The sequence below is a fragment of the Drosophila novamexicana genome, unplaced genomic scaffold (genome assembly GCF_003285875.2).
Source record: "Drosophila novamexicana strain 15010-1031.04,08,12 unplaced genomic scaffold, DnovRS2.1 tig00000820-arrow-pilon, whole genome shotgun sequence".
Classification (NCBI taxonomy): domain Eukaryota; kingdom Metazoa; phylum Arthropoda; class Insecta; order Diptera; family Drosophilidae; genus Drosophila; species Drosophila novamexicana.
This window is the reverse complement of record NW_020824828.1, coordinates 2,932,501-2,959,177: the sequence shown is the minus strand read 5'-3', so window position 1 is coordinate 2,959,177 and position 26,677 is coordinate 2,932,501. Positions and strand designations below refer to the sequence as shown.

Genomic DNA, 26,677 nt, shown 5'->3' with positions numbered 1-26,677 from the left:
CATGCCCCACAAATGTGTTCATAAGTTCATGATTTACCTCGGATTTCACAGTCCGATCTTTATGAGTGTGCATATACTAAAAACTGCACCTTTAAAGAAGTGGAAGGTGACCCAAAAAGGGAAATACTTTTGATTTATATATACCTTAAGAGAACCCACGCACGGAGTTTGGTTTGAAAATCTCTTCAATTGATTCTTATCGAGGAAATAATAGCTATAGGAGTAGGTTATTAATATTTATAATTAAAAGCCCCCAGTAGCCTTTTTTGTAGTTATCTAGATCAACTCAGATCGTCGTCCTGATCAAGTAATTATTTGCTTTGAGGGGTCGAGGTGCCAGCTTATGCCCCTTTTGCTCACTCCCAATAACCATTGAGGGCATAACAATAATAACAACAACTAGGCAACAGTTGTCTGCAAAATGCGAACTGAAAAGTTTCAGATGCCGCAGGGGCTGGCAGCCGGGTTGAGAACGAAGCAAAGCACATTATGTTCCTAGGTTTGGGGCAGCACGAGCGTTAATGCATGACAAGAATGAACTCGACGCTCGTTTTAACAATGCAGCCCGTCCGCCCGGCAGTGGCAGCCAGGCAGCTGGGCAGCTGGGCTGGCGGGCAGGCAGCTTCTGGGCTGTCAGGTAGTCTAATGGCCATGACCGTGACATGACCAACTGCACACGTGGCAGTGTTGGGGCTTAATGCAATTGCAGTCTTGCGCGTGTGTGCATGTGTCTCTGTGTGTGGGTGTGTTCCATTTGCAGTTGCAACCACAGCAACCTGAACGCACTCAACACTTGATTGAATTAGTTGGAAGCAGCAGCAGAAGCATCGCTGCTGTCGAGGTCTTTGAAATAACTCAATTTGTTGTGACAGGATGCGCAGGATAACCGAGCACTTCCTGTCTGCCCGCTGGCAATAACAACAACAACAACAACAACAACAGCAACAGCAACAGCAACAGCAACAAAGAGTCTGATGCGAGAGTGGCCAGCGATACCAATTGATTTAGCTCATCGAACTTTTCCTGAAATAGTAGCTGTAACAGCTCTTTCACAGCTCCTGACCTTGGCCATTGGCTAAACCTTCAGAAAATTCAATTAATATCTTCCCGCCGGCCGCCGCAAAGGCCAACAACAGTTCAGGTTTACTGCCGTTAAGTGCCTTTTAATGAAAAGTTCCTGGTTGCGTACAAATTGGTGTGAGAATAAATTGATTTATGGCCGCCGGACGTCGGCAGGAATTAGATACTTTCGCTATGCCAACATTGCAGAGGGTTTGCATAGCTGCTCTGAGCTAAAAGGTAAATAAAAATACTTTCAGATACACCCAGAATCGGTTTCAATAACAAGAAACTACACTTAAGCTGAATTGTTTGAGTTAACAAGCAGGATATCGGACACAAGGTTGCCCATTTACAGAGAAGCTTTCAATCAAACGTTCTACTTTTTGTATAAGAACAAGAAGTACCAAGCGGCAGTAATATTTATCGCAATCAATGTTATTTTTGGAATATCTGAATAATACTAATAATATTTCACACTCAAAAACTAAAAGTATCTCATATATATCGGATGGGACACAGTTATCTCTTCCAACCAAATTCAAACCAATTTCGCTTCCGCAAGGGATTGAAAGCTAATAAAAAAAAATATATATAAAATAAGCTAAAACAAGTAAGAGGTTCTAGTCGGGAGCTTCCGACTAGGGGATACCCTAAACCCTCTTCTTCCAACATCAAATGCATATATATATTCTATTTTATTATTATTTACCAAAATTGCTCAAAAAACAGGATATCGATATCGATTTTTATCGATTGTTTGGAACCGGAGCAAGTTATCGATTATCGAAAACAAACTCGATCTGCGCGGGAACTAGGAGCATCTACATCTAAAATTTCAAGTCTCTAGCTCTTATAGGTTCTGAAATCCTTGCGTTCATACATACGGACAGACGGACAGACAGACAGACAGACAGACGGACATAGCTAGATCGACTCGGCTATTGGTGCTGATCAAGAATATATATACTTTATGGGGTCGGAGATGCTTCCTTCTGTCCTTTACACACATTTCGATTTTGCACATATACAATATACCCTTATACCCATTTTTAATGGGTTTAGGGTATAATAAGATGTAAGAGCAAGTTGTATCAGCACGAAACCCCAAAATAATGTGACTAAAACACGCCAAAGATTAAACACCCTTTTAGACATGGCTTAGAAAGGATTATTTGTGATATGTGATATGGTTGTGCAGATATATAAGGAGAATAGTTGAGCTCGTCATTGCTGAGGGTTTTTAAGATACTTTTAATGATGAGTTGAACTGATTTATGATTTATTTATTTAGATACTATCGCTTTGCAAAAGGGGTTTGCATAGCTATTCCGAGCCAAGTTTCTTCAAGATATTTAAAAACAGCAAAACAAACATTTCTCGTACTAAAACGAATGATCGACTATTTCTATAAGACCCTAGCTAACGATATCTGATTAGGATAATATTTCGCCTATATGTAAGGACCAAGCTTCAAGACTGCAGCTTAGTCTGACCAAGTTTGATACAGTTTGTATTAGGCCGATTCTGTTTGCATTAACAGACTCGACTCGATCAAGTATATATGTTTATAGCTAATGGGATTACACTTGCAATGATAAAACTCGAATACCCTATACAAGGCAGATGACAAGTTGCTGAATGTGAGCTCAAATCAGTTTCCATGACCATGAAAATGAGCAGGAGCAATAGAGACGGTTGATTGCAAATATGCAAACGCTGCTCCGTTTCGAGCTATGTACTTAGTACATAGAAGTAGATATGGCATGCTCTAGTATATACTAGTATCTAATATCTAAGTATTGTTATCTTTGCATAAGCTTCGTGTACATGGGTACAAAAATAAATACATACATAGATCCATTAACACAAGTGATTCGACACGCCGCGCGAATCGCGACTCTCTATTCTGCTGGTTTCTTGCAGTTGTTGTTGTCGTTGTTGCTGTTGTTGTTGTTGCCGTTGTTGTTGTTTTTGTTGCTGCTTATCAGTAAAGAGTCAGGCACAGAAATGAGCTGTATCTATCAGGCATAGATATACACATGCACACATTACAAAACTGTGCATGTGTGTGTGCGTGTGTGGAATTTCGCGCTTTATTGTCTGCTTGTTGTGCATGCACTAACGGTTCATTGTTGTTATTGTTGTTGTTGTCGACTATTGTCTGATTTGCGTATTGCCAACTCTTTTGCCTTTTTGCAATTAACAAGTCATAAATAAAAATGTTGACATATTTGATAAGCCACAAAACTACAGGCCGAAACCTGTCAACAAAAACAGTTCACAGTATGGCCCGCCCCCAAATGGTTAACAGTGCCTGAGCACCCGTTCCACCCGCGTCTCCCCCCTTTCTAACATATGCCGTTCTTTCGCACTCTCTCTTGCGCCCACTCTTTCGTCTCCCGCTGCCCCCCCTTCGCTCTATACCTTTGCTCGGCGCAATTCGCATTGCATTTATTGTTGGTTTTTTGGTATCGATTTCGCCGCTGGTGGCGACGGCGCCCAGCGGTGTCGATAGCGACAATGGCGACACCCATTGGCGTCGACGTCGACGACGGCAGCGCTGCCGTTCGTGTCATTGTTTGGGCAACACATACGCAACGGAAACGAAATACAAAACGCAAAATGGCATTCAAAAGAAATGAAAAAAATGAAACAAAAAGCAAATTTTAAAAAAAAAAAAATTCAAACAAATAACTGCCAAGAAATTGAGACAAGCGCGCATTGTTGTTGCTCTTGCTGTTGTTGGAAAAATCTTAGCACAACATTTGCTCATGATTAGCTGTTGCTTTGAGTCTTCGATGTTGTTGTTGTTTTTGTTGCTGTTGTGCTTAGCTCAAAATTGATTGAAAACACTTGAACTTTATGATCCAATAAATACATAGATTTCAAGGCCTCTGCAATTATTGAAAAATAAAATATAAAAAAAAACTTTCCAAGTGACCCCACCCACCACCCAAGCAGCCACCCCCCACCAGCCGGCGCGACTCGTTCCATGTTATCAACAAAAACAATTACAATTCGTACCCGATGATATCGATAAGTGAGTTTCGAATTCGAATTCGAAGCATAAATTTAAATGCAATACAGTCGCGCACACACACACACACACGCGCGCTCACACTTCGAAACTCACTGGGCTCAAGCTTTATTATATTTGTTGTGATGCGAAATCTACGCGCTCCACTCACTCGCCATCGGCAACTAAACTAAAATACAACCCAAAGTCCATGCGACTAAACTGAAATATATAAAAAAAAATATGAAAAAAATCCAAGCAACGAAAAAAAAAATTCACTTTGTATGCATGTATGAAATTCATATTAAGCTCGCGACAGCAGCAGCAGCAGCAGCAGCAGCGGCAGCGGCAACGAGACAGGCTGGGCTAATTGAAAAGAGCCCCCAGCTATTGAGTGGGCAACCGTCGAACAACCTACCGTCAAGCCACCGACGACCCATCGACCCACCCAACCACCGAACGACCACAGAACTGAACGCTCTTTCTTTTATTTTATAAGCAATTGTGCCACGCGCATAGCGCAAAAATATTTCATTGTACAGACAACAACAACACACACTGTAAATGGATGCGAAGCAATGGGAGACGATGGCTATGGAATATATGTATGTACATATACATCAATGTATATATACACATATATGTGTATTTTGCCCCAATACAAGTAGTTGGATTTGCTGTATACGCAACACGAAACTAGCTGATTCGATTGTGAACTAAATCAAAGTGAGCAACAGGAGCTGGGTTATTTGAGCAGAGGGGTGGGGGGATGACACAGTTGGGGTTCGGTCGAACACGCGTCGATATCGCCCCATAACACCCATCTGGCTGACCAGATATTCGCATGCCACACTCCCCGCCTTTCGCGGGAACGCAACTCCACTGTTTGGGTGTCAGTGTCAGTGTCAGCGAATGTCCGTTCACAACATTGAAAGTGCACAGTGTCCAAAAGGCAATCGACTTTGGCTGAATTCAAGGCCAAGGCTGTGCTTGGGGATGACAATATAGAAAAGCATTTATGATTGGCATATCAAATAATCGCCGATTAATGCCAGAAAGTTTTTAAAGATCTTCTTTTCGATATTAGATATTAGGATTACATTTTGTAGTCTCTGATTTATGTCCGAAAAATGCTGTTTTTTAATATTTTAATATCACATTGCATGGGAATAGTTATAAGAAAATTGGATCAAGGATTGGCAAAACGAAATTCATGCATGGGAATCGTAATATAAAGAAAAATCGTATAAAGGATTGTCATATTCAAAGATAAACAAAATGTTAAGATAATATTTCATCTCATTTAGTCTCAAATTGATGCCAAAAACTTTTATAGAAGAAGCATCTAACTTGCAAGAAAATCATTTTAATTTCTGCGACAAAATTAAAAAGGAAGCTCAAAATATCTTCCAGTCAATGCATACTTTAGAAACAGGACACTTTTTTCTATATAGCACTGATTATAACATGCTGTACCACTGTTCCTGCATTATGTGTGGGTGGGGCGTGTGTATTCCATTTTCACCATCAAGGTCGCAATCATCTATCAATCATGTTATTCAAATTCGAATGCACGCAAAGTTAAGCCCAATAGGATGAAAGCACAAGCAGTATTAATTCCAGTCCTGTGTATTAAGGCAACAAACCGATTTGATGCCGATGCTCAAAATATTTATTTACCACGAACGAAATTTGATGAAACAAAGTTTTGGGTTCACAGATTTGGAAACCCAGAACCGAACATTGAGGCCTGCTTCGTTTGATCCGTGAACCGAGCTATAGAAAACTTTTATCTATATATTTAATCCATATCATTCTATCTGTTTTGCAATACATATTTCTCTTTAGATACATCTGCGCCAGCTAGTGTATCTGTAGCTATGTAGAAGATGATTCCGGACTTCTGATCAGCCTGAGAGCCAACACATAATACAATAACAGGCCTTGCATTGGCTCAAGTAGCCAATATAGTAATTTATATATAAGTTGTATATATATATATATATATATATATATATATATATATGTATATAAATCATGTTCATCTTCATTCCCATGGTGACCATTATCTCAAGCCCTCAGACTTGGGTAAGTCTCAATCTGAAGCTCATCTTCAGTTGCCATCTAGTACACATCTCAATCTCAATTTCAATCTCTGTCGCAATAGGTGGGGCGATTCGCCAGCTTTGAGTGCTGTGGGCGTGGCCAGTTGCACAACACACACGGGCGGGATCCCTGCGGACATGCGAGGAGGCGTCCAGCTCATGGTTGCAGCACAGGGCGGGCGAATGAATTGAATTGTCATTCAATGCGGTTGAATTTCATTTTCATTTTTATTTTTATATTTTGCGCGTGTGTGTGCATATATGTGTGTATCTCTCCCTCTCTGTGTGTGTGTGTCTGTTCAATTAAATTTGTCTTAATCATATAACAATGGCGCGTTAACAAATATTCGTATACGTTTGCTTTTGTTATTGTATAATTTACACTCCGCTTGTGCACTCCCACACCCACGCATACATACATACCATATATACACACACACAAACACACACACACACACACTCACACACACACACACACACACACACACACACACACACACACACACACGCACACGCACACGCACACGCACACGCACACGCACGCACACACACAGATACAGATACAGATACAGATACAGATACAGATACAGATACAGATACAGCATATCGTCACAGTACATCCCGACCCGTCGTAAGCAGCGGACTGATGGGAGCACGGGATTTATTCGGCCGGAATGAGTTCCTTCTGCGGACGTCAAGAACTTTAGCGATTCTTTTTCTGATTTGGCACACACGGCACATGACCTTCAGCCCATTGGCTAGCTGCTCCCTGGAAGCAATTCGAGCGAACAAGCATCCGACTGCACGAAACATTATCATGTCGGATTAATAGTTGACCACATATCTTAATGCCCAGACCAGTAAGACTTTTATTTTGGCATTTTAAATAGCAGATCCTGCATCGAAATGGCAAATGCTTCCCTCCGATTGGCCATCAAGTAAACTCAAGAATCCGACCTGGAACCAATTTCTTGGAACTGACGAGAGCCCATAAAACAGCCGGAGCAACGCAGCAGATGTGCTGGGCAGCTGAATAGTTGCATGAAGGAATTTTTAATGGTCTAGTGACGCATTCCTGTTCCAAGCCAGCTTCATGACTTCGACTTCCGGCGGAATAGTGAAATAGCCCAGGCTAGCAAAATCTGCCTTCGAACCGGACGCGTCCACCAGAGGCCAAAGATGGTACCCAAATTCCAAGTTTAACATCTTATTCGGGTCGTTGCGATGAACGGACAGACCGACAGACATGGTCCAGATTGTATTTTGCCTTTTAAATGTGCCCCATATACATAGAAAGTCAATTGAAGAAGTAAGTAAACATTTGAAATATGTATTTAAGTGGGTGGTGCCTCAACTTATCTACGCGAAAGTTTTTCGCAACAAGTTGCCAGCACGTAATTAGAAACGATAACCGGTAAAAAAAATTATAAATAGAAAAACAAAAACGAAACAAACAAAAGAAAAAAAATAATCCAAATTCGACACGGCATCCGTAACACGTGCCACACAGTTAACATGGAATCATCCACTCAGCTGAAACTTCAGATGATATTCAAGAGCTCTCGACGCGAACATTTCTTCATTTAGGTGCTTGGTATGCAGCTCACGGCTAATTTGAGCAATGCAAATCAAATAGAGACAATTGCCATTGCCAAATCTATCCCTGAATATTTCAATCGATACCCAAAAGTAAGAATTCTTTAATTCATGCATTAGATTAACTTATCGATAAATGCACTTCAGTCGTTTTTTTAACACAATTCAAGGCAATCAATTATATTATATCATATATTTTATATAAGAACAAGAGTGCTTCGGTGGGTAATGCCGACTGGGAGGGACATATATATATGCCGCGAGGTCATTACGCTATGGGAAATGCGTGTGATTGACTTCGGTATTTATATTCCGATCTTAATGAAATTTTCAATTGTGTATATACCATTATATTCTGGCAAGAATGGGGGAAGGTAAGAAAATGGTGTAGTATTTTTTATCTGCATCTATTTCTCAAGAGCCTACATACCAAGTTTGGTGTATATAGCTCTTATAGTTCTCGAGTTATGCTTAGATTACCATATGCAACCATTAAATGTATCTATTTCGTTATCATTTAAGCTTCTTTCACAAAAAACTTGTAAAAACTAATAATAATTAAATGCATGATAGTCAACCGAGTTAAAAAAAAAGCTCTCGACAGCAATAAAATGAATTGTGGATGCTTCAGAAATAACTCTATTTTCAGGCAATTGCACTTTAAACATATTCCATATGTTATTTATCAGATTCCACGCAATCTTCAACGAACTTCAACCAGCTCAATATACTCGTGTTGTTGTGCAAATGACCTACAACGAACTGTGGCCGATATATGTATGAATCAGTAATTTTGTTTTGCTACTTTCTAAAAAAAACTATTTATTACTTTTTACAGTTCAATTGCAGTGTCTACGTTGGCGCACAAATTTCGCATTCCAGAGTTTGGGTCATATCTCTAGAGGATTGTCTGCCCTATGCATAAACATACGCACATACACACACACACACACACACACACACACACACACACACACACACACACACACACACACACACACGCACACACACACACACACACAAAGAGTGAAAACAGGAAGCTCGCTCAGTAGCCAATGGCCAATGGCATTTTTATGCATGTGTTTATTTTTGTTGAAATGCATTCGTCGTCATTGCTAAATCAAGACGCAGTCAAAAAGTCAACACACAAAATGTGATGATAAAAATATATATATATATATATATATATATGACAAGAACAAAGCGGCTCGATCAATCGATTTTGATGCTTTATCCCGTCGAGGCAACCATGAAGAACCCGAAATGCGCTGTGAGAAGTAAAACAACTAAGAGAGCTCTAGTCGTGAGTAGATAAACTCGACTAGAGGATAAACGGAGCCCAGCGTCGTGCTTCTTCTTCCCTTTATCTTTGTGAAATTTTTTAGGATATGAATTTTGCATCCTAGTGTGTGTATATACATACCAAAGACTAGCATGTATCTTCATCTGGATCTAGATCTAAAGGAGTCTATGTACCCATTTTGGTGTCGCTAGCTTTTATAAGCTCCTAGTCTATATGCTAAAAAAACAGATTTTTGACAACGATTTTTATCGATTTAGTGAAAACGAGTGCATTTATCGATAACCTGTCAAGTCTCTTAGTCTGACAGTCTCTTAGTCGGGTCGAAAGGTCGCCTCCCCAACCAAATCATAAAACAAGGGAAATAGAAAACAGTTGTCGATAATCGAAACGTATATTAGAAACATTTTTGTGAGGCTATCTCCTATCTAAAACATTTAAGGGAAGACTTGTGAATACAAACGAAGTATCGATACGTTCACAATAAAATTTTCAAAATTAAAAACAAAAAATATCACCCCATTGTAGTAAGGACTGATGATTGAAGAAACGCGGACAGTACTAAATGTCAAAGTAGACTGAATTATGGAAGACGAAAGTGTTAACTAACATAAGTATAAAACAAGTAACGAATAGTTAATTGATAGATAAAGACAGATTATAGTGCTAATGAAAACATCAATATGTAGATATTTGCAATGCGTTCTGCTAAAATGATTATGGTGGATAAGTATAAGTTCATAAATACATTTCATTCAACGCAACAATGACCAAAATGCTTTGGCAATATAAATGGGGGAAAATTAAAATTATGATGAAATCACCATGGTAGTCGCAGACCGACGCGACGGACACATTTATCTGCTGTATGTGGTGTTCTACAATTTAATAGGCTGTCGTCGGTCCAAGCATGGACTCATCATCATCATCATCATCATCGTCATCAACAACATTATTATGCGCCTACATAGATGTATGCATATACATATGTATCGTACAAATTAATGACAGTGAAAAGTCTGGCGAAAAATGCGCAAAACATATATTATGCCAAATGCGAAAAACTTTGCGCTGGACATTTGCTATGAAGCCCCAGTCCCATTCCCAGTCGCAGCGAAAGATGAGTAAGTTGGGGGGCAGATGAGCAAACACCCTGTTTACAAAGTTCACTTTACAATTGTTTTTAATTATTGTTGTCGCCATTGCGGAGCTTAGTTAATGCTATTTAGAGCATGCACTTAATTTATAGTTATACGACATTTATAACATTTTCCGAGTTACATGTTATTCGATTACGAATCGCATCTTTCTGTCTGGCATTGAATTTTGTTGTGCTTTCAAATTGTATTTGTTTGTGTCTTGAATGAAAGTGAAATAATGTACAATTTGCATATGCATACGAGCACACACACACAGGTACTCATTGGAAGGAGTATAGCTAAAGGTAGGTAGTCTCTTGATGTCACCATAAATCAAATGCCATACAGTGTGATCAAGTTCATTGGAATCGCGACGGCGCCAAAGGCTGTTGGCCAGTAAACTGTCAATTTGTTTTGCTGAATGAGTGTATATATGCGAGCTTATGTGTATAAGTGTGTGTGTAAGTGCGAATTAATATTTATGAAACATCCGACATATGTATGTACGTCTATTAGCATTGGCAGTGGTACGTACACAACAGCGTAAATACCTGGTTTGCGAATTTCTTTTTCAGCTGCTGCTTCAAAAAATTGGCTAACACCAATAATAAAAGTAGCTAAAAATAGCTGATAAGCTTTATGAGCAAATTGGCAAGAGGCAATGCGATTGGGATGCCAAAAAAATAGCTACATTTGCCTAAAATTCCAACTGTTTCCGGCTGACGACAACTAAAAATAGCTACATTTAGTTTGAAATGCCAGAAAATAGCCAAGTTTGCTTAAAATTTCAAACGATTCCGGCTGACAATTTCTAAAAATAGTTGCATTTAAATTGAGTTGCCAAAAAATAGCTAAATTTTTTTTAAATTTCAGCTGTTTTCGGCTGACGACCCATGTAACTGGCTATAGCTGAATTGGAAGCACTTATGATAAAATTAATCGCGTTCATTACACAGCTAACGTTTATTACCCGGCTTTGGGCGGCCTACGTTATTTGCATCAAGCTTGTAATAGCACTTTCCACTTATTTTCCACTCGTAAGAAATTTGAAAATTTCCGCGTCTCAAATGAATTGTCACGAAGATTTTTGAGCAGAATTTTACAGCTAGCCTTAAGTTGAATAATTAATCAGTCAATAAGTCCAAGAAAATGTATTTTAAATATATAGAATAATGGTTTATAACTGTATATCATTATTATACTGCATCTATTGTATATGGTTTTTGTTATTCGTTAAGTTCCGACAAAATTCTGACAAATGTCTCTGTAATGTCAAGTCATTTTAGTAATATATCAATAAATATGTTTGATAGTGATTAATTATTGTTGACTTTTTGTAGATATACGAATACTGACTGTAGCTGGCTTTTCTGTCAATTTGTTTATTTTCGATTTGCCTACTGCGTTAAATTATGAATGGCCCCTACTGTTTTCTTAGTGCCCTACGCTTTTTTAATTCGAAACAAACAAAACCTATTCAGCTGGCAAAAGTAAATCTGTAAAAGTTAAACCAAAATTTTCAATATTTAGCAAAATTGTTACGTTTCATTAGAGCCAGGTAAATAGACACGCCGAACACAAATTAGTTTTACTGCATAAAGAAATTGTTGCATTCGGCTTTCTTCAGCAAATTCCTATAGATAATATGGCCAAGTCGTGGATTAAGGTGCGCAACTGTGTGGTGGCTTTATACAACGATCGCTTCTGCTGGAGCTTTTTCAAGAGCTATTTCCTCTTTCTGCTGGCGGTGCGATGTGCGAAGACTATACGGGCCTAATACAGTACACAGATAGACATTTTGGGCAGTCGGTTGGATTTGCCCCACTGTGCCATTTGGCAACGGTCGCTGGCCTGTCTAATTGCACTAAACACTGTCATTTTTGCTGCGCTTGGCGAAAGAGAAACGCCAGTGGGCAGAGAGCAGAGTCGTCACAACCTGCCGACTGGCGTCTGATAAGATTAACAGCCGTTTCTGTCGCTGCTCGTCCACCCAATCCCCGCTGGCAACCACATCCCGACTTTTTGACTTTGGCAACAGCACACACAGACACGGACACAGACACAGAAACGGACGCGGACACGGGCACACACACACAGACACAGACACAGCCACAGCCACACACATGACGTCAATGGCCCAGGTGAGTTGAAATAGTTTACACTTACCGCATGAAGCTGCTCGACAGCAGCTGCTGATGATGATGTTGCTGGTAAAGATGCTGCTGCTGCTGGTGCTGCTGATGCTGACGCAGGCCATGGGCCATGTCACCGAAGTCGATGCTACTGCTGCCGCCTGAGAGCGCCGGATGGCGTTGCGGATGCGAATGGTGCTGCTGCTGCTGTTGCTGTAGCTGCAACTGTTGGTGGTGGTGGCTATTGTTGCCGGGGAGTCCACTGCCGCTGGCATTGCTTGTTATGCTGCCGGACCGACTGCCGCCATGCAGCGGCTGTGGCGGCTGGGCTGGCGATACAGAGGACACAGACGAAGACGAATTATTGACAACAGCGGGATATGAGATCAACTGTTGCTGTGGAAACGTCGACTTGATGGCAGCCCCATTTGCCAGCAGCGCCGGCGAATGCGAGACGTGGGCGCCCGCCAAAGGCGGCGGCGGTTGCGGCGCCTGTGCGGACATCGTTAGGCGATTCGATTCCGGCGTGTGGGCAATGCTCGTGTAATGCTGCAGCGAAACCAGATCAAATAATGTGACAACCGTTTCAAAGGATATTCTAATTTAGATAATACCAAATATTAACAATATATAAGTATATTTCTTAAGCCGTTTTCCTCGTTTTTCAATTTCTTTACTTTATTTTGGTTTTTTGAGCACACTCACCATCTGCAGCACATCGCACTCCTTGGGCACAACGTGCAGCGTTAGCACCGCTGGCGTCTGCTTGATCATCGAGACAATTGTGCTGTAGGCAATGCCAGCGATCGGCGTGTTGTTCACCATTAGCACCCGGTCGCCCGTCTGTAGATTGGCGTAGTGAGCCGGTCCGTTCGCTTGCACCTCTTTGATGAAAATGGTCTCCATCGCTTTCACTTGGTATGGCGGCAGCGACGTTGGTGACGTTGGCTCCAAGCCGACGACACCGCCGCTGCCGCCGCCAACGTTGCCGCCGCCGACAGCGTTTGTCGCTTCCTACACAAAACGTAAAAAGCAAAAATACAAAAACGTGAAACGGCAACAACAACAATAAAAAACAAAACAAGTAACACTGCTCTAGTCTAGAGTAACCGACTAACAGATACCCTGTGCGCAGCGTTCAGCTGCCGTAACAAGCATATAAATTTCCTTCTTCACATAACATATCCACATGATATGCATATGTCAGATGCGCTTCTTCTTTTCTCAGCCCTGCACACCTGGTAAATGCGCTCATGAATAAATTCGGTGCTTGTTGTCCGATCGTTTTAAATTTTACAAGAATTTATTATCGCATTCAACATATTTCCATGTACCAAAGTGCATTTCAATTTTGCGGAGAACGCAAAACGTAAAATATTCTACACCTGTGTGAACCTTCTGTAAATCTACAAACTAAATTTGGTGTCCTAAAAGATCTTGTTTCCAAATCAATATTTATCGTTATAAAAATGGGAAGGTACATTTTAAAATTCAATTCTCAGCTCTTAGTTTTGTGGATCAGAAAGTATATTCACCCATAAATTACATATTCATGCTTTATGTGGCGGAAGATGCTTCATTCTGTCTACTTCAGAAATTTCCACAAAACAACTATTATACCCTTGCTCAGCGATTACAAACGTTCACAGGGTATAATTAATGGCAAATAGGAGAGCGGCTCAGTGAGCGTAAGTTCCCAAAGAGAGAATAAGAGCAGGAGAGAGGAGAGAGAGCGCAACGAGCATATAATAAAAGTAAAGTGAGCAACGAAATTGCAAAAAACAAAAAAAAAATCAAGTCAAAGAGTGGGAGCGCAAGAGAGACAGGCAGAACGTTGGCGAACGCAACACGACGAATTTGGTATGCTCTACAAATGGTATGAAACGGAAAAATTGCTGGAAACTAAATTGAATTTGTTTCGCGACGTTTTACTTGCAGTAAAGCTTATGCTTTTAGACTAATATAAAAGCTATGGAAAATATAACTTGACTCTAATAATCGTAGGCTATTGAACGAAATCGAATCACATATTCTACACATTATATATTCCATATTCGAGAATGGAATTCATATTTTATATTAGAAGAAATAACAAAAATCGGTATTGAGCGAGTTTTGTTCTTAAATGTTGATTTGAAAGGTTTATGTTTATGTTATAATTGTATTTAAAAAGAGTACAAATTATCTATAGAAATTCCCCGCCAATATTTTGCCATTTACTTTGGGAAAACCTATCAATGCCAAATAGATTGCTTTCAATAAATTCTTATCACAACTGAGAATAGCTCATGAATTTATCATGGAAGATTTAGGTATATTCTGCAAATTCCTTTGTGGCGCATATGCATAAAAACGGGCACAACTAATCTCTGATTTATATATATATTTATATATATATATATTATTATTTTAATTTTGATTGTGTCTGCTATGAAACCAAAGTTTATTAAAACTATCTATTGTTTATTTAAAGCGGCCGTTGCAAACACTTTGAAGCATGCGATATACTTCAGCTACCCTGGCATGGGCAAAAAGAAAGCAGCGGCGCGCATTTGAATAAGCGGCGCGTGCGTTGCGCTCACGTAACGGCAGGCAGCGACTGCGCGATTGTGACTGTGGCAGAGACTTGCCAGACCGCCAAAAAAAAAAATAATGAAAAAAAAAGCAAAAGTGGCAAGGCAATCCGATGACTAATTGGAGATGCAGGCACTAGGCTATGCTCGGCTGCTCGGCTGCTGGCCTGGCGCGCATGCGCATTGCTCTTGGCTCTCTTACTCTCTCGCTCTCTGCCATGCTCTCCCAAACGAGCTTGCACGCTCTCCAAGCTTGAGAGATCGCCCTGAGATCGTCAGGCTGTGACGCTTACCTGAGGCCAGCTGGCGGCATCATCTTCCGGTGGATAGGCAATAAAGTGACGCAGCGTAAAACCGAAGCCCTGATTCGGACGCCTCCGTATGACAACCAGCTTTGGCTGTATCGATGACGCGGCTATCGCTGCATTGTTCGCTGCCGCTGCCGCAGCGGCTGCTGTGCTGGGCGTCGCTGCCTGCGCTGCTGCTGCCACCGCTGCAACTGCATTCGAGTTTTGTAACATTTTCGGTTGGGTTTTCTGCGCCAACGCCTGTTTGGGGCAGGCTGCTTCGGCTGCTGCTGCTGGGCTCTCTTTTTCTTCCTGGCTAGGAGTTGCTGTGGAGCTGAAGATGTTGCTGCTGGCTAATGTCTAGTTGGGCAACCTGCTATTGGCGGCTGCTTCTGCTGCTTCGCTAGTTACGTGTTGCACCCTCATTTGTTTGGGAATACGTTGCGCTCAGCACCAAGCACCAGCACCCAAAATATGTCCACTTGTTGTTGTCTTCGCTGCTGTTGTTGTTGTTGCTATTGTTGTTTGTTGGTCTAGTTGAAATCAAAGTTGTGTGGCCCGATCTTGGGGCGTCAGGACGCCCATGGTAAAGCTCCACGGACGCATAGCACTAGACTTTTAATGTTCCTATTGCATTGGTTCTATTAATACTGCGACCTAGAAGTAATAATTAGCTATTATTAATATTTTCTTATTGCTATTACTGTTATTATAGGTAGGTTATATAGTTAATTTTACTATTATTATTAAAGCTAAAATATAATATTTTTATTTGATCTTTTAAAAAAAAATGTGAAAGAATTCCTTAACAAGAAGCTTCCAGTTAAGTGTGGTCGAACAGTATATATCCAGAAACGAGGTCTACTTTGCACTAATACGAGTATATTATTTCTTATATATGCACATACATACACATAAATATTCTCCCTGACATGCCAAGACAATTTGCCCCATAGCAATATACACATATATTATTATATATATTAAAAGTGGAACCAATCATAAATAAAATACTCCGACATAAGTGACAAATTCTATTAAAGAAGACAAAAGATCATTACATTGGTCGGAAATAGCCGAAGGGCAGAGATTGGAAATCATAGTCAGTTCAAATTATCAGTAAAAAAGTTAAGTATATTTAAGATCATGAAAATTGCATGGAAAGGCGATATCGAGAATTACTATAATCTCTGAGTGATTAGGAAAGTTAAGTTCTTCTATCTGTTGAATATATTTGAACAACTTTATATAATTTTTTTTTTTAAATACTTTCCAAGTTAAATTGTCTATTTAAATGTAGATGAGACCATGAAAATCGCATGGAAAGGCGATGTCAAGAACTACAAAAATCTCAGAGTTATTAGATTATATGTAAAGACTAATGAGATTAAAGTTGATTTCTTCTTCTGCTGAGTATGAATGAATATTTTGAATAAGATTCATTTAACCTTTTTCTACAAGCTTATATTCTTTTACATACAAGTTTTAAGTCCAAATTCTTGTTTTGGAGTATGTATGCAAAGGGTATTAGCCCAAGTTAGCCACAGATTTTAATTTCTTCTTCTTTTTTGGCAGTTGGCCTTTTTCTGTAGTTTTATTATCGCACAACCTCGGCATGTTGCCTGCCCGTACTTTGCAATAGATGGTACTCATAGACCCTCAGGCATAACTACTATGCAACACTCTAGACTCTCAATGTACAGTTATTTGAGTGCTTTTTATTATAAAAGCCCAAAAGCTTAAAGACCAAAAATATTTTACGGCTTTAATTACAATCGTCGTAAAAAAAAAACCAAAAATAACAACTAAGCACGTCGTACGCGGGCATCATCAACAGCGCAATACACTGTAAATACCGCTTAAAGCAACTGTAAAGGGGGTCGTCTGGACCAAGGTTGTAGTTTACAAGTTTAAGAAGGGAACTTTTGCAAAAATAAAAGTTTGCGACTCTTGAATGCGGTATGTGGCTTGGCTGGAATATTTCAAGAGATCTTAAGTAGTCTACCAGTCACATTTTAGGACCCCGGCTTTACAAATGTGTGACACTTTGATTTTTGCGGTTAGCCCGCCCCCTAATGGGTGTGGTTCACACAATTTTAACACCTTGTCTGACGCACAAATATGTACATATATTCCGAGTTTGCAGTCCCTCTAGGGACAAAACTAATATACTCGTTTTTACTTTGTGAGTAGAAGAAAGCAAAACGAATAATGTGTGAGCATTGACCGTTAAAGTGTTGCCAGTTGAAAAGTGTAACACGCCCAGTCGCACCTCCAAGCTGTTGCGGGCGGGAAGGGTCGGAGTTTTTGACGTAAAAATTGTAATTAACATAACTTTATTTTTTATTTGTGCCTTGAACTATATTTAAATTCAACAGTTAGCTTGAGGGCAACGAATGCAATAAGATTTTTCAACTGAATTAATTTAATAATTTATAATTGGAATTTATTTTGGCTGAAATGAAGACAGATTTTCTAAAGGTGAATAGAAAACTACTTTATATAGAGTGTAGGGCATCTGTAAGTTGGGCATGCGTTTATCTATATCCTTGAATATGTTGCCAACATTTGGATATTCTTTCAGCAATGGTAACACACATTGACGAACAGCTTGGCTCGGTTCTAGGTCACTTCTTTGCCTTGACAAAGTAATTATACCCTTTTACAAGTATATTTATGGTTTTATTATTATTATTATTATTTTTGTTTTTTTATTATTTTCCTTTCTTCAAGGTAAGCCAGTCTGACCCACCGACTTGGCGCCTAGCCATGGGGGTGTACCAAACTGTCGAGTTGAATTGAAATTAGCAGAGGAATGGTAGGGTGTGGTGGGGCGAAGGGGTGCATGTGCATAACACAAAGGCAGAGCTGTTAAGCTCTAAAATGCGCAAACACATGTATTCCTTGCATGTTTTTTGTATTTTTGATGAGATAATTTGACCGATCAACGCCCCCTTTTTATAGCAATCGTATCGCATGTGTGTGTGCGTGTGTGTGTGTGTGCGTGTTTGTGTGTTTTATTGATTTTATCGTAAGGCGTAGTAATTAAACAACAATTGCGACAACAATGACAATTCGTGAATTAATACACGTGTAATTACAAACAGACAAACAACGAAAAATAAAAATCAAACAAATCGCTCAGATACTGGGCTATAATTGTTTCATTGTTACAGCAAAATCGCGTACAACGTTTATACAATAATTCAGTGTTAATTGTAGCCGATTTAACAATGAAAACAACTGATGAAAAGAGCTCAAGTGTGCCGATTCAGCCGATTCACGTTCACGTTGCATACTATATTTACATCTACTTATCTAATCTGTGCGTGCTACTGTTTCAGATATTGTAAATAAATGTCAATTGATATTTGGCTCATAGTGAAACTTGAAATCTATCGCTGATAATTTCAATCGATAACAAATATTATTATCGATGTACGAGCTCGATTTCGAATAGCTTTTGCATTTCACGCGTTTCGCGTTTCAAATTCAGACATTCGCAATTGTTAAATAAGTGACAAAAATAATAAATTATATTTCAAATGTGTCTTCAAATACATTTAACATAAATCTTTTTTGAATATAAAGTTTTAAACGCAACATGTTTTACCGCTGTTTTCCACCTATTTCACGCACTTGCAGGTGGAATTACCCAACACGTCGTCTGACTTTCGTCAGTTCAACTTGTCAAAATGAAGTTTTTCTATTAAAATTAGCTGTGAAGAGTATTAAAATCACGTCGATATCGAACCGCAAAAGATGGATGCTACCAATGAATGCATTTACCTAAGAAAACCGATTGAAAATCGTTTCGAAAAAGAAAAAGAGTAAACTAGGAGAGAGCATGACAACAACTCTCGTTCGAAAAGTATTCACATATAGATCGAATCGCAAAGTTTAATGCTACTTTGATTTGCCTATATTCGCACGATCGGATCGTTCGCTCGATATCATCCAGGTCTGACGACCCGTTATTCAATGGGTAAATAAACAAAGCAAAGAAAGAAAACACGGGCCAGGCGAGGCAACAATATACGTATCGCTTTATTGACTATACTTAAGTTCTCTGTTTTTTTTTTTTTGTATTTGTTCTGTTCTCTTTTGTGTCTTCTTCTTCCGTATACTTGTGATAACAATTAAATTGATTGTTTTGCACTACGAATCGAAAATCGAGTGGAAAATGAACCGAAAGGCAAAAGCGCTTGGCCCCAAAGACCCACAGAGAAAATGTGTGTAATGAGCGAACAAACGGTAAAAGTATCAAAGTATCCAACTGGAGACCAATTCCCCCCCCCCCCCCCCCCCCCCCCCCCCCCCCACACACACACACACACACAATAATGGACAACGCGCACATTACATCAATCACAGTGTGGAGGGGGCGGTGATCAGTCAAGAAAATAAAAAACCTTAAGCCCAAAATAACAAACAAATTGGTCAGTTAATAAAATGAAATGTACGTGTATTATCCGAATCACGCAGAAGAACTGGAAAACTGATGAGCACAACGAAACAGTTATGCTCCCCATCCCAGCCCCGCCCACACTGACTCTTCATTCTGATTAATAATGATTCTTGAGCGGATCCAATAGATAGTTGAGTGTTACAATTGATTTGGAATAGTTGTTAATCAAAATGGATAGAAACTCAGCCAGATCGATTTTACTGAAGTTTATTCTAGTATTATTATTACTTTTTCCGAAGTTACCAAATTCTATTTTGAAGATGCGAAACATAAAGACTCAGTTCCAGCTAGGTTGCATTCAGATCGAAAGCTCAATGTGTGAGGGGCCCGGGCGATAAGCGCATCCTTGACTCTGTACTAGATTAACTTTAATCTGGGCTGTCAGACCTTAAATGTGGCGCCCCTAGTAATATTGTTTGTTTGTTATTCTGGCCATTAATTTATGGCATACCATTTCGTTTCCATTTCGAATATTTACAGCGGCACTTATCATAACGCGATTACGATTACACGACGAGTCTCTATATATATACATATATGTATATACTTTCTATACATGCATATATATTAATGATAATGTCCAAATCGATAGGACAAGTGCACGTTCAATCACAAGTTTAAACTTAAATCGAAACAAAACAAAAAACACACAATGAAATTATTATCTGTATCTTGTATCTTCCGCCGTATAAGCTGTTTTGGTTCTTTGTTTATGGCGTTCTCAGAATGGCAACAGTATTGAATAAAAGAAAGAACATATGTGATATGTACTACGGAAAGTTCGTTGCAAGTATAAATCAGATCTGGATCTCAAAAAAGCTTCGAGACGAACTAGCTAAGGAACTTTTAATAAATGCTCTATATATTTGAAAAGAGTGCTCGACTGGTGGATGCCCTGTACTCCGTGCTTACTTCTCTCAGAGACGCAACTAATCTAAATTGCATTCTAGAACAATAGATATTTATCGTCCGATCTTCATAAAATTTGTTTAGGGCTCAAACATGACATCCAACTGCTGCAACAGACTTTTGCTCAAAACTAGCTCTTAATCCATATGTTGTGATATGCAAGGATTTCCATAAATCGATTCGATAAATATTAAACATAATGTTCTTTTGCTAGCCCCAATCGCAGTCTACAGGAGCGGTTGGTGTCTTCATCTGATCGTACGTTTAACTGATCATAATACAAGTACGAGTAGATCGAAATTGTTATAGCCGCCTTGGCACATGGTAAATTAAACACACATTATTGAAATGCTCGTACGCACATCAAAGCATTTGCCGACCTGAACACGAGTCTCGACTATTTATCGACAACTCAAACAGTCGATCGGTCAGTTCTCTGTCCGTTTGCAGGTATATACATATATATTTATATAGAAATATATCTATATAGATATATATATATATATTATATATATTTATATACGCACGGATGTACACATGATGTCTGCCTTGTTGGTGTTGACGCTGCCAGGAGCGAGCATGGGCACCGTGCCTAGAAGTGGGGCTGCAATGGGCTGAGATTGTATTGCCTATGTGTGTGTGCGTGTGTGTGTGGTATGGGCCCCGTTCCACTATGCCATTCAACTTGTTGCCAAGTGAGATACGCAAAGATACAGATACACTTAGATACTCAGATACTTGGGTACAGATACCGCGAGGCAATGTACGCGTTGCGACTCGACTTCCATGCGGTTCACATTTTCAATTTGTTTCGTTGTTACGTTTATTTTCGAATTGTTTATTTAATGTTCTCGTGTTTGCGCGGTTTTTTTTCCCGCCCCTCCCACTATTAGAAGAAGAGTGTGTATACATGGCGTGGAGCAGGAACAGGAACAGGGACAGGCGCAGGGCAAGGGGCCGTTTGGCAGCTAACACTAAAGAGCAACACAATTCGCCAGGAGCCAAAACCATTAAAACTGGGTCCAGCCGAGCCTTAATAATCAAATTTCTGACAATTGACGGCAAATCAATAAGTCAAGTGCTAAAATTTAGCCGCACACAAATAGCTATAGAACGGGCGAGAAACTGTGAGAGATATATCAATAGAGCCAGAGACACCTTGACCTCATTTTACGACCTTTTTGTCGTAGCACTGTGATGGCAATACAGGGTGCCAGAGCGCAGTGGGAAGAGGGGCGTTTTGTTGTGCATTCGTTGCTTGCGTGTTGTTTTCATGTGTGTGCCTGTGTGTATGCGTGTGGGGGGAGGTGTGTGAAATTGCAATTGCTTTAGAGGGCATAACTGGGTTTATATTTAAAGCAAGGCGCTGTATCTATTGGATTTTCCTATATATACACCATAGCATCGGCAGCATCAAATGCTTGAATAAATAGAGAAAGAAAAACCAAGAAGCAGATATGTATATAGAGTGATCGCTCGGAAATCAGGTCTGTCAGCAACTATAGGCCCATAAATATTATTCAAATATTGGCTTTAACAATCGTTAATTTCTTAACTTGTTGCACAGATGCGTGTTGTGGGACCTTCAGAAATCAAAATAGTTTGCAAATATATTGATAATCTCGACTAGTAGATACTTTATTATAAGATGCTATTTTTACGGAAGCTACATTTCAATCAAAGCTCGTAGGAAATCCAAAAAAGCGACGCTCTCATAAGAGTTTACTTTGTTACCGTTAGATGCATGCGCATCAGACCAGCAAACGAGAGATCGCTGGTTCAAATTCAATAGCAATTGTCAGCTTTTATATTTGCTTATTTGATTTGTTATTGTTCATAAAGAACATACAAAACCACTTTTAACATATTTTTAACCATTCAGAATTCAATTTTTTTTTCAAAAGAAAGAAACGGAAATGTGAGTACCAGAGCAGAAATGCATTTCATCTTTCCAGCTTTATAGGACGTAAACATAGAGGCAAGATGGCACTTTGAGCAGAATATCGCAAATAGTTTTGATAACACATACATATTCCACCCACATAATGTATATGCTGACCACGCTAATCCACCCTTTATATTTCGGCTACGAGGTATTAAGAGCGAGAAAAACAAACTAAAACAATTCCCTGATAGGCAAGGAAGCAATTAGAAATTCGCTATTGTTTTCGGCTTTCTTGTTTGTACTTTTCTATTTCTATTTCCATTTCCATTTGTGTGTGTTTTTTTTTGTGTGTACTTTTATCTTGTATACTTGCGACTCGTGTGTGTGTGTGTGTATGTGTCAATTGGCGATATTTATAAAAACGTATGCCATAGGCAAATAAACACTGGCGAATGGCCACAAAATAATAGCTGCGAGGATTTCCACCAGCGGCCATGACACAGCAGCAGCCGGAGCCGGAGCCGGAGATGGGTAGCATTATCATTTGGAAGTCGTAATAAATCAAAAATGTGCAAAATGCTGACACGAACGATTTGCGATATTCTGACTCGCATAAGGATTGAATATTATGTGTAAACAATGCGAACAGTTAGCTCGATATTTTTATACATTTTCATGTTACATATGTATATTCAAGAACTGAAGATACATCTATGCGACGCCTGAACAATATTTCTTTGGATTTTAAGCACTGTAAAAAAAGCAAAAACAATACAATCTTTAATATGCCATGTTGATTCTTTACTCATGTTTAGAAAAGTTTATATTCAAGTAAAGTTCTCTAGGAACAATTGCATATATTCCTACATCGATTTTAAGTTTAAGTAAATTCTGTTCTCATGGAAATGTATGCCACAGAGAGCGGGAATCCTTTCCGAAGACATAAGGCATAAACATGCTTGAATGTATCTGTCTAACCGTAAAAACACCTAAATTTTCTATTCATCATATGCCGCACAAGTTTGTCCTTGTTCTTCGAGACATGTATTCCTTCATTTCCATTAAAACCGATTAATATCGATTTGAAAATAAGATTTTCACAGCATATCTCGACACATATAAGAGCTAGCGCCATCAAATTTGGTATGCAGTTTCTGGTATGTTGTACACGACACAAGAATTTGTACGTTTTTAGATACCTCCAGCCCATTTTGAGGTTTTATGAGTACAGGGTATAGCAATTGCACGACACCAAACGCTAAATAAACAATTTGTCTTTTGAGTAAACAAAAATGATATTCTGCGCGCGCTGCCTGAGCTATGTGAAAAACAACACAAAAATATGTAAATCAAGGGAACGGAACCGCGAGTCCAGGCGGTCGGAGGGGCCTTCTCGCTGGATGCTGGTTAAACGTGCTGCGTGCTGCTTTCAGTACGACAGCAGTATCAAGGCCCTGGAACGACCCCGGCGCCAGCTTGAAGCGTGCTCGGGCATTGCAGCTGAAGCTAGCAAAACCAAGAGAAAATGAAATATCTAGTATACAATATATAATAATACTGCTTAAAAGACCTGCCCCGCAAGTGTGCAGCAAAATGATCACACCAGAGAAATCTCTTTTGCTCTTATTAAAGCATTTAATTTGCAACTATTCAGGCCTTTGAACAATTTAGTTAAGAGAAAAAAACAAAACAAAAAACTGAAGTCGTGTCCCGACTTCAGAGACAACAATTTTGTTGTTTGTTACTATGCGCATTTGTTGTTGTTGCTGTTATTGTGCCCATTGACATGATTTCGAGTTCAATTGAAGTGAACTGCGAAAATGTCGAGAAACAAATGCCATACGACAACAACAATAACAACAACGGCAGCAACATGTACAATAAATTCTCAAATAGGCAAACACACACTTGAACAAAAATATGAAAATTGAAGAACTTAAAAAAATAAAAATAAAATACTGCACTCTAATAAACAAGATAAAAAACTGAAAAGGGCCAGAAATAAATTTACAAAAATCATAATAAACAAGATGCCAAGGCTTAGAGCCACTTTTTTACACAAGCCTCTTTCCGACGTTTTGTTCCTATGGAAGCCACATTGTCGAGAGTCCATAACATCTAATTTTACAGCAATAAAGGACTTGTATCATATACAGGTGACAGGTTTCGTGCTTAAGATTTTAAATGGAACTTTTTCATCCAGTTTACACAAGTCAAGCTCACTTGAGTTTTGGAGTAATGGATTTTTTCAAATGAATTCGAACAAAAATTTTTGAAAATGAGTTGAGGCAGATCGGCGATAGTTTTTCGCGATTTTTCCACACTTACGGGTGGATTTTCGCAAAACCCCGAAAATAGCATGCACCTTTAACACAAAGGGTGACTACAGTAAAAGTTTCTTGATATATAGAGATATATAAGTTTGATATGGAGACAAAATCTTTCATATGTTGACTTGTAAATGCCAAAATTGCGACGTTAGCTACTTTGCCCAGACGGCTATTGATACTGATCAAGAGTATATGCACTCTATGGGAAAGCAGATGTCTCCTTTCGCACAAATTATAATCCTTGTAGATATAATGAACGCCAAATTGACAAATTATACACAATTGCTATATAGTATTTGTTTCACAACATTTTGTTACACACAATCAAAAATCAATTTTAATATTGATTAACTTATTACAAATTGCCGTAATTATAGTTGTTGTTGTTGTTGTTGCCGCTACACGCAATTCGAGACCCTGCATTGGGTTACAAAATGCACATCGAACAGATGGTGCCTTACCTTTAAGGTGGGGGGTGTACGTAATCGCATTTATAATGAATGCGTGATTTGCAAATAAAAAAACCCCCCCTTTGTAATTGAATTGCAAGCATTGAAATGTAAGGGTTAAGACAGATTAGTCTAATTAGTCTTGGAAACTTTCTCTAGATAAGAAAGTTACTACATCATTGGGGAACACGTTTTAAAATCTTATTAGGGAGGTTGCCTTTTGAAAATTTCAGTTAAAATAACAAATAAACAATTTTAAAAGAAATTGTTTCATTAAGATTTTGAAAAAAACCAAGGTTTAAACCAAAACCTAGGTTTGGGAATGTTAAAAACCAGCTTCACGAATCAAACCTCGAGCCAGAAATTGGTTCGTACCTTAAATTGAACCAGCGACTTTCTTTTTTGGGGGTTTACAGCCTCGCTGAGAATCATTGTAAAAATCAACATCTAATATAATCATTGTTAATGCGTTTATATCATTACATAAATATCAGTGAGACCCCAAGGACATGTCTTGATTAATAGTTAGCCAATAGGATTAAAAGCTTTGCACACTTGGGGATCATTTTGATGGATGTTTAAATGCTTGATTAATGTACCGAATATGATAAGGTAATAAGCCAAGGGTGGAAAATTGGGGTTGTATTCCACAAACACATAAATAGTTAATCATAGTTCACAATTGTAATAGATAGGCTTGTCACATGATTACATTTTTTTAGGGTTCTCGTTTTAATGTTCCAGTTAAGAGATTGCAGAAAATTCGATTTTGTGTTGTGCTTAAATTAAAGAAACATGCACAAAACTTCTTTTTTTTTGTGTTTATCTAAGTGGTGCGCTTTGGAAGGGTCTGTCTCAAGTGTTAACTGTACATTGCACAATGAAAATCTGTAGCTAACACCGACCCCCTACACACACACACACACACACACACACACACACACACACACACACACACACACACACACACACACACACACACACACACACACACACACACACACACACACACACACACACACACACACACACACACACACACACACACACACACACACACACACACACACACACACACACACACACACACACACACACACACACACACACACACACACACACACACACACACACACACACACACACACACACACACACACACACACACACACACACACACACACACACACACACACACACACACACACACACACACACACACACACACACACACACACACACACACACACACACACACACACACACACACACACACACACACACACACACACACACACACACACACACACACACACACACACACACACACACACACACACACACACACACACACACACACACACACACACACACACACACACACACACACACACACACACACACACACACACACACACACACACAC

General features: G+C 39.3%; 1 protein-coding gene across 1 annotated transcript in view; it reads right to left on the bottom strand.

Moving 5' to 3' along the window:
- Positions 1–11,080: 11,080 nt before the first annotated feature.
- Positions 11,081–26,677, bottom strand: part of LOC115764256 (rho GTPase-activating protein 23-like) — a 30,948-nt gene continuing 15,351 nt past the window's right edge. The window contains exons 2-5 of the mRNA XM_030707175.1: positions 15,217–15,867; positions 13,056–13,364; positions 12,650–12,899; positions 11,081–11,127 (exon numbers count right to left, since the gene is read on the bottom strand). Coding sequence (XP_030563035.1) covers positions 11,081–11,127; positions 12,650–12,899; positions 13,056–13,364; positions 15,217–15,444 — 834 coding nt within the window. The 5' untranslated portion in view covers positions 15,445–15,867. The remainder of the gene's footprint in view (positions 11,128–12,649; positions 12,900–13,055; positions 13,365–15,216; positions 15,868–26,677) is intronic.